General features: G+C 37.4%; 1 protein-coding gene across 1 annotated transcript; it reads left to right on the top strand.

Annotated features, from left to right (window-relative positions):
* LOC18766074 (double-stranded RNA-binding protein 1) lies at positions 2,027-7,069 on the top strand. The gene is made up of 6 exons (XM_020561120.1): positions 2,027-2,433; positions 3,870-4,055; positions 4,329-4,564; positions 4,672-4,891; positions 5,299-5,478; positions 6,493-7,069. Exons 1-6 carry the CDS (start codon positions 2,151-2,153, stop codon positions 6,828-6,830), a joined length of 1,443 nt encoding a protein of 480 aa, XP_020416709.1. The 5' UTR covers positions 2,027-2,150; the 3' UTR covers positions 6,831-7,069.

The following is an 8,866-nucleotide window of genomic DNA, read 5'->3' as shown; positions in this document are numbered from 1 at the left end:
TTCTTACACGATCCTAGAAATACCTAGATTAACATATATTAAATTTGGGACCATCCGACGGTCCCAACCTATCGAACCCGGATAACGCACACTATGCGATTATCCGTTCGATAGTCAAACGATATCCGAATTGAGATCCGCGAAATCCTATGCGCTCGTGACAACCAGGAGATCGCATTGGGACAATAATGCCCCTCTGCTACAGTGCCCACGCGCCGGCAGCGCACGGGTGTCCAAAGCGATAATCCTTCGTCGGAAAAACTCAACATCTCGGCTCAAGATTCATACCCTAGGTACAACACCCTATTTGGAGTCACTTTTGTTCTTGGGCCTACTCCAAAAAGTGATCGGAAGTGGCCGAAAATAAACTCCCAAAATCGGCAGAATTTCAAATTGAAGATCAGCTATCCTAGGCTCAAAATTAACGAAATCCTATCCAACCATCAGCTAGAGCATGAAAAATGGGTAGAAATTCATACCTTACTCGTCAAATTTGGAGAAGAAATGAGAGAGAACGAGCGGTTTAAAAATCTGTGAAAACCGGCTCGTTTTTCTGCAGATTCCGGCGATCGTGGCGGCTGCCGAGGTCGGGGATGGAGCGGGATGGAAGGAGGAGGAGCTGGCGGTTCTTTTGGGACCGGTACCACCCCAATCGGTGGCTGGTGGCGGCTGTGGTGGCTCTTGGAGCCACCGGCTGTGCAGAAAAAAACGGAAGAGGAGGGGCTGCTCGCGGGAGAGAGAGAGAGAGAGGGAGAGAGAAAACCAGATTTTTATAAAAATCCCATTTTGAAATATTTACGATTGTGCCACTGGGTTTCTTTTGACCATAACTCTCTCGTTACAACTCCGATTCGAGCCCACTACGTGTCTATGAACTCGTCTCAGTACGACCTATCCAAAAATACAAGTCACGGTCCCAAACTCTCTCCGGTTAAAAATATGACTAAAATACCCTTAAATAATTAATTAATTAAATGAGGGTAAATTTTGGAGAAATTTGGGGTCGGGGTGTTACACAAAGGGCATGACTTTGTAGCAGTATATACCTCTTTCGATGATGAAAGAGGTTTTAGCCTTGTCATCTTCATGCATCATGATTTGGTTGTAGCCGGAGTAGGCGTCCATGAAGCTTAGCAGTTGGTTACCGGAAGTTGAATCGACGAGCTGATCAATTCTAGGCAGTGGAAAGTTGTCTTTAGAGCATGACTTGTTGAGGTCGGTGTAGTCGACGCACACTCTCCACAGACCTTTATCTTTCTTTGCCACTAGAACAACGTTTGCCAGCCATTCTGCGTAGGAGACTTCTTCAATGAAACTAGCAGCTATAAGCTTATCGATCTCTGCTTCAATGATAGCAGCCTGCTCGGGGGCGAAGTTGCGTCTCTTTTGCGCTACAGGTTTGATAGCTGGGTTGACGTGTAGGCGATGTCAGATGATCTGGGGTTATTATATAGTTAGATCGTAATATGGTTTAAGAAATAATTTTTAAAAATACTAAGTATCAAAAAAATATTTTTTTTAAGGATGGTATGAATAAATAATTGACACAAATTAATGTGCTAATCATCTAATTATAAACTAGAAATGAGTAAAGAAAAGTAAATGAAATGAAACAAATTATATATGTAATTTAAGTGATATAATCATAAACCTAAACTCTTATTTATACATAATTATATATATATGCGGGCCTAACGGGCCGGATTTTTGTGGACGGGTCGGGCCGGGCTTTCTTGGGCTTAATCGGGCCGGGCCTATAGGCCGGACCAGGCTTCAAACACCCAAGCCCAAGCCGGGCCATCTTAAAGTCCATAACAGGCTAAACCGGGCTTTTTTTCAATGGACCGAATTGACTCCCATCGACCCATAAACCCGCGGGCCAAATGACGAGGTTAGAACTACCTATCTTGTTTTTAACCTTTCTATTTTTGTTCTCTTATTAATTTGTGTGACATGTATTTCATTCACACGTAAATATATACTTATTTAATGCAAATTACTAATATTTGTTTTCAGAGCACTCAACAATCTCTTAAAAAAGAAAAAGAAGTGAAAGTAGCCCAACTTAGACCATCTCCATCTTCTTCAAATTTCCCAAAACAGAGCAACCACCATTGCATCATCAATTGATCAACACACCAAAAGAGAGGATGTACAAGTCGAAGCTGCAAGAGCTGTGCCAGCAGAGGAAATGGCGCTTGCCCGAGTACAACGCCACAAAGCTTGGCCTCGACCACAACCCTCGCTTCTCAGCCTCCGTCACCATAAACGGCGTCGCCTTCGACACGGTGCAACTCTTCAGGTCCTCCAAGGAAGCCCAAAACGACGCTGCTAGACTTGCCTTCGCTCACTTCACTGATCCGCAACCCAGACATACCAATCGCATTCCCAGCCCTTCCTCATTCCCTCAACCTTCTCTTCCCGCTTCCTCAGGTAAAAGGGTTTTAGGGTTTTAACTTTAATCTTTATGCTCTGTTTCTTTGCTTTAAGTTGTTATCTCTTATTTTTCTTGATGTTTTTCTGTCTAATCCTCTGTTTGGTAGCTGATTGGAAATAAATTTCTTGTGTTTTACTCTTTTCTATTTTACTTTAATTTATAACGGATTATTTTATTTTTTATTTTTCTCCTGAGCATTGGATATTTGGGCTCTCTATTTGGATTTAATATGTATTGAATGCCGAAATTGAAAGTTGTCTTCTGTGAATGTTGACTAACTGGGTGTTAAAATTAATTAGTTACCTTGCATGAAATATCTCAAATTTTTTTTTTTTTTTTTTTGGGTGAAAAATGGAAATTAATATTCAAACATGAGAAATTTTTTACCTCAAATTTTGAGAAAGAGTACTTGATACAGTTATGGATTCTATTAGGATGAGGACAGCGCCTAGCAGTTTTGTGTTGGAAAGGGTACTATTGTTGATTGTATAAAACACCAGTCAGTGTAGTGCAACTTGATTATAAATGGGGATTAACCCAGCTCGACTGAAAGGAGAGAGGCGTTAAGGGGGGAAACGTTCCTTATGCTTTTCTTGAAACAAGGATAAAAGGCGTTTTAACGCTAGTTTACAAAGATTTAGGTCCCATCATACGCAACAAGTCTAAAACAACAGTTTTCCTTAAGGGAATAGAAGTGATCTCAGACTGTTAATCAATCGAGTAATATGATTGTTGGCTAAAACAACAGTTTTCCTTAAGGGAATTTAGTTGTTTCAAGTTATTAAAACTAGCCAAAAACACAAAGTTGCTTATAAACAACTTGGTTCCACACAGAACCTGTAGGAGGGTTGTGGACTATATATATAGGTAAAAAATTACTAAAATATATACAATCTTCTCACGTCCGAGCATTTGTTCATCTTGGTTCTTGTTAAAGTCCAAGACTTCCTAGTTTAGCCTTAGATACATCCAATGGCTTTAGATGCATTGGGTTTACATGGAAGAGATATAGTTTTTGGCAGTCAGTTGATGTGCTAAATATTTTTCTTAAAACAGGTTTTGTATCAGGCAGCCGTTTGATGTATCCAAAGACTAAAATGGGAAATCCAGACTTTAACAAAAATATGGATGACCAGACATGAGAAGGATTGAAAACCTATAAGTGCAATGGTTATATTTGAGTAAGCTTGTGTGTCGAAACCTTTTGATATCTTATTACCATTTATAATATTGCCGCACTTTTAAGGATATTTTGTACCCTGAGTTTCTATTAGTTTATTTTGTGGATTCCTTATTGCATCTTCTGAAAGAAAAGCTTTTAATTCATATATTATCAAGTTGAAGTATTAATGACATGGTATGACCATTAATTTTGTCTTGATGTGATCTTATAAGAATCAGTTCATGTATCTTATGGGTTGTATTATTCCAGCACTTCCTTCAACAGCGGGCACCAATTTGACTGGTACACATGACACAAAACAGACATTGCAACCAAAGATTCAAGAAACACATGAAACTTCTTACGTGCCAGTTCAGTTCAGTGGTATAGCATCAGGTGGCAATTCTCAGGCGAATGGCAGCACATCGAGTATTGAAGATGGTAATCGATTGAGAGGTTAGAAAATTTTCTTTGGACACATTCTCTTTACTATTAATGATTGTAGGAACTGAACCCCAAAATAACAATTTTCATCTTAATAGTAGAGCTAGCTTTTTAGAAACTGTTGAAATTATACTCAGAGTTTGAAGGATGTGAGAAAAAGAAATGGCACATAAAGTATATAATGCCTTAAACTCTCTGTCATCTGCACATAGTTTGAACTTTGTCTTGATTATCAAAAAGTTATTCAATGACAAACAACTTATAATCTTTCAATATGGGGTGTAGATATACAGCATTTATACAAGAACCAACTGCAGACTTATGCACAAAAGAGAAATCTTCTTCTACCTGTGTACAGTTGTGAGCGGGAAGGTCTGCCTCATGCCAATCGTTTCAAGTGTACGGTAACAGTTGATGAACATACCTATGAGGGTCCAGAGTTTCTTCCTACAATGAAGGAAGCTGAACATGCAGTTGCAAAAGTTGCTTTGATGTCCCTGTTGCCAAATGGAGTACAAGAGGTGGCCAATTTTATTTATATTCTCTGCATAATTTTCCCATATTCTGCTAGTATAGAGCATCTCTAAATATATTTCGTGTCTTTGTGGTTCTCTTTTTCCTTCCCTAGGATGATATCGTTTTATACAAAAACGTTTTACAAGAATTAATCCAGAAAGAAGGTTTTTCTATGCCAGTCTATAGCACAAAGAATTCTGGCGAAGTTCATATGCCAATTTTTGTTTCAACTGTGGAGATAGAAGGAGAAACTTTTACAGGTTCAGAAGCAAGAAGCAAGAAGCAGGCAGAGATGAGTGCGGCAAAGGTCGCTTACCATACCTTGAGAGAGCGTAAGCTTATTTTTCTTCAACTTACAAGCTCCAAATTTGTGTTAACCCAAGGGTACTTATACTCTTTGTAATTTATTAAGATGTTGTCTCTTTGGAAGTGTAAGTTCTTAAAAGAGGTTAAGTTTCTTCAATTCTTTTATCTAATAAAGTTGTATTTCTTATAAAATAAAATAAAACTTAATATCATCATTTATGTAAATTTGTTTTCTCAATTCATTTGTTAGTCAAAGTACATGCGAAATATTTCCTATAGTTTTATGGAGTTCTTTCAGTTTCATGTTTATTTTCAGTAATTATTTTATGAAATAATGCCATCACATGATGTGCATAGTAAGACCTTTTTAATTCAAAAATAATATCTGATGATCTAGGGAAATAAAAACTTACACATCCTCACACTCATTCAGGTAAGTCAAGTAAGATCCCTTTGGTCCTGCCCCCTGCTCAGAAGGGGCTAGAAGCGCCAGATATCTTATCTTCAAGCTTTCAGTCAAACCTAGCTACTGATTTACAACAAGTTAGGCCTAACGCCCCCATGATCATAAGTCCGAGTACGATTACTGGGGATCAGACGATGGAGAATAGTGGTATTGTTTTTCCCCCATAAGCTCTTTTGTTTTCCTAAAGCCAATTTCTATACTATCGTTGCCTTAATGTCTCGTAATGTCTTTGATGGGATCATGTCCTTAATTGTTAAATTCTTTTAAATCCGGGCACTTTATCTATATGATGATATGATGTTTAACACGAAGATGTACAATCTATTCGAGCGTATATGGTTACATCTAAGATATAAGAGGATGTCTTAAACAGATAGCTAGAGATATATTTTTAAACCAAGGTTTCAAATGTCTAAAGGAGCTCTGGTTATAAGGAGAATAGCAAATACTCTTTTTTATCCTGCAACTTGAATTTGTGTTGTGAAAATATTAATTTTTACTTTTTGCTTAATTGATATATTTTTTTGACGTTCTTTATCTGATATATTTGTTCCATATAACTTCACTCAAAAAGAATGTTCCAGTCTGTCTCTCATTCATTCAAACTATTGTGTTGGAGGAAAGAAAAGATTCAAATTATATACAATTTATTCAGCAACGTGTGGTATATATCACTGTCACGTATAGATGCTGAAAATATAATTCCAGAAAACTGAGTTATTGAGTGTAAACTCAAGATTTTGGGATACGTATGTATACTTTGGAACTGCTATGGCGTGAAGTGCTCAGATGCAAACAAGCATCAATTGGTGAAAAGCTAATAAAAGTAAAAGCCAACAGAAAAGCAAATTCCCTATGGAGTTCATAAATTGTGTTAAAATGTGTAAATTCCTTAAAAAAAACATGATGTACCTGGAAATTAGAATCTGAAAGACTAAAGTAGAACCTTCCTCACTGCATCAGAAGTGGTATCTCAATATCTCATTTCGATGTCTGGTGATAGTATCTCATTTTACAACGTCTATCCCTCTTTAAATCAGTTGATGTTGATATTCTGCATCCTACCCCTTGTGTTTTTTATGTACTCTCCATAAAAATAATAATCTGTATTACATAGAACTTAAATTTTTAAATCATTGGCGTTATCTTCTTTGATGGCAGTAACTGCAGAAGGAAACAGTCATCATCCTACCACAGTATCTTCACGACCTGATGCTCTTACGACAAGCAGTGGATTCTCTTCTTTTGACATTCTGTATGGCCGTTCTCAAGAGTCAAACAATTATAGCCTCTCTCTGTCCCAAAATGGCTCTACTTCAACTTTTCCTTCTGTTGGCTCCACTAACTTAGCTATGGACTCTACTCTTGAGCCACCAGCTAAAAGGAGCATGTATAACAAGGTTTCTGTTTATCCATACAAGTCGGATATGAAATTTCCTGAGGGAATCACTGTGCTGCCCATGAGTGATGGAAAATGGGTTGCTTTGTCGCACACCTGAAGCAACGGATATATAGGCTTGCTAAGTTCCTAGTTTAACTGGTGATGACCATAGTTTTACCAAGCTGGTGATGACCATAGTTTTACCAAGTAAAAGTGCGTATAATGTTGTTGCTTTGCTCCCATTCATGAACTCTGCTGCGAATGGTTTGTTAATATACCATAGCCGTCGCCTGTCTGAGTTCTATATTGATGGTGGTGCTTCGCTTGATATTCTTCTCGGTGGAGATTTTGCATTCATTATACAGTGCTGGAGATAAAAATAAATACAATTTAAAACAAGGAAACTTGCCTCCCAACTCACTTGAAAGAAAATTGCCATAATGAGAAAAATTCACTCTTGTAATTTGCATATGGATATGAAATCAACCTTAATTTTGGTGGAAGCTGGAGATAAGATACTGGAGGAAATTAAATCCATTGTGCAAACGGAACTAGTTTCCTCCAATTCTTACATACAACTTAAGCACCTCCATTTGTACTGGTTTTTTGTGGGAACTTTTTGGGGGAATAGCTGGAGGTGAGATATTGGAGGAAATTAAACCCCAATGTTGCAGAATTAATTATAGCAGCTGAGGATTAATTTCCTCCAACTCTCACATACAGCTTCTCCTTTAACGTAATTCCTTCACTGCAAACTGCCCAAAAGTTCTCCGCATTTTGATGGAAGAACTAAACAGAGACCTCCATGGGATTTATAGCAACAAGCAATCTCATACAAAGCTTCCTCAAGATGGATTAGTGTGATAGGCAAAAGTAGCGTGAAGCTTGTACTAGTTTGACTGTTTGACTATGTAAAACTCAAAGTTCAATTATGGTTTTTTGTTTCTTTTCACATTTTAGTTGGACAAGGTGGGCTCAGTTTTCAGGTTGAGTCTAATTGACCAAAAACTAAAAAAAATAAAAAATAAAAAATAAGAACTTTTGTTTTCCCTTTTCACCCCTCTGCTAATTATTCTACCTAGGCTTAGGCACGAGTCCGAATGGTAGATGGCTCAATCCGTTAACCACCATCTAGGCTTAGGCATATTCATGAACTCTGCTGCGAACTGTTAGTTACTAGATAGTTTGGTTCGAGTTGGTTTGATAGGCCGATAGTACCATTTAAAAACAAAAAAAGACATACTAATTAGGTAATAAAAAATACAATTTATAACCATTTCACATAACATAAGTTCCTGAACAAGTACTGAAAATACCTGTAGGATATCTATATATGCCTGGAGAAAGTTAAACAAGCTAATTCGAATTTTTTGCAATAAATAACGATCAACCTTTGAAGCAGGATTGATATTAGTTATCAATCCTGAGATGTGCAAAGCTTAAAATAAAAGAACACGCAGAGAATTATTTTACGTGGTAAAACCCCACCTCTGGGGAAAATCCATGGGACTCCTCAGTCCAACTTAAATCCACTATAGAACGATGATTACAAGAAGTACTCACACACTTATCCTAGACTCATTCTAGATAATATTTACCGACTTCTTCGTAACTCAACTTCTGTCACGGGATGATCTTCGACACTCCTTATGTTGAACGCAATACTGGCCACGATTGCTTCAAGCTCGCCGGAGGAAAATCGCCACCACGGTCTTGGTGCACTCAACCGTATGAGTCACCGACATGCATATGAATGCAATATGAATGATTAAAGTGTTTGATAAATCACCAAGTAAACATGGAACACTTGATGATTTATCTCAAATATGTGCACAACAGCTTTTGCTTAAGAATTCTATATGCTTAACCCAATATCGAAAACTCTCCAAAAACCAAAGAGATGCAAGCTGCTTTTATTCAAAGCTTCCTATACCTAGTCAGATGAGATCACACGAGTACCAAACCCACTTCAATTATAACTATAAACTTTTAGCTTAATTTGGACTCTTATGAAGACCATAATTGGTTTTCCAACATGAATACTAGTTCAATATGGATTCTTATTGAAAAACGCCAACCAATCAATTTTTAATAGAAAAACAATATTTATTAAAACAATATTTATTAAAACAAAAAAACTCAAACTAGGAATCC

Source organism: Prunus persica, chromosome G3 (genome assembly GCF_000346465.2).
Source record: "Prunus persica cultivar Lovell chromosome G3, Prunus_persica_NCBIv2, whole genome shotgun sequence".
NCBI lineage: Eukaryota > Viridiplantae > Streptophyta > Magnoliopsida > Rosales > Rosaceae > Prunus > Prunus persica.
The sequence above is the reverse complement of the archived record's forward strand: the minus strand, read 5'-3'. Positions and strand labels throughout refer to the sequence as shown.

Coding starts and splice junctions, on each gene's coding strand:
- LOC18766074 (XM_020561120.1), top strand. CDS start 2,151: ATGTACAAGTCGAAGCTGCAAGAGCTGTGCCAGCAGAGGAAATGGCGC. Junction 2,434..3,869: donor TTCTCTTCCCGCTTCCTCAG/GTAAAAGGGTTT, acceptor GTATTATTCCAG/CACTTCCTTCAACAGCGGGC. Junction 4,892..5,298: donor TTACCATACCTTGAGAGAGC/GTAAGCTTATTT, acceptor ACACTCATTCAG/GTAAGTCAAGTAAGATCCCT.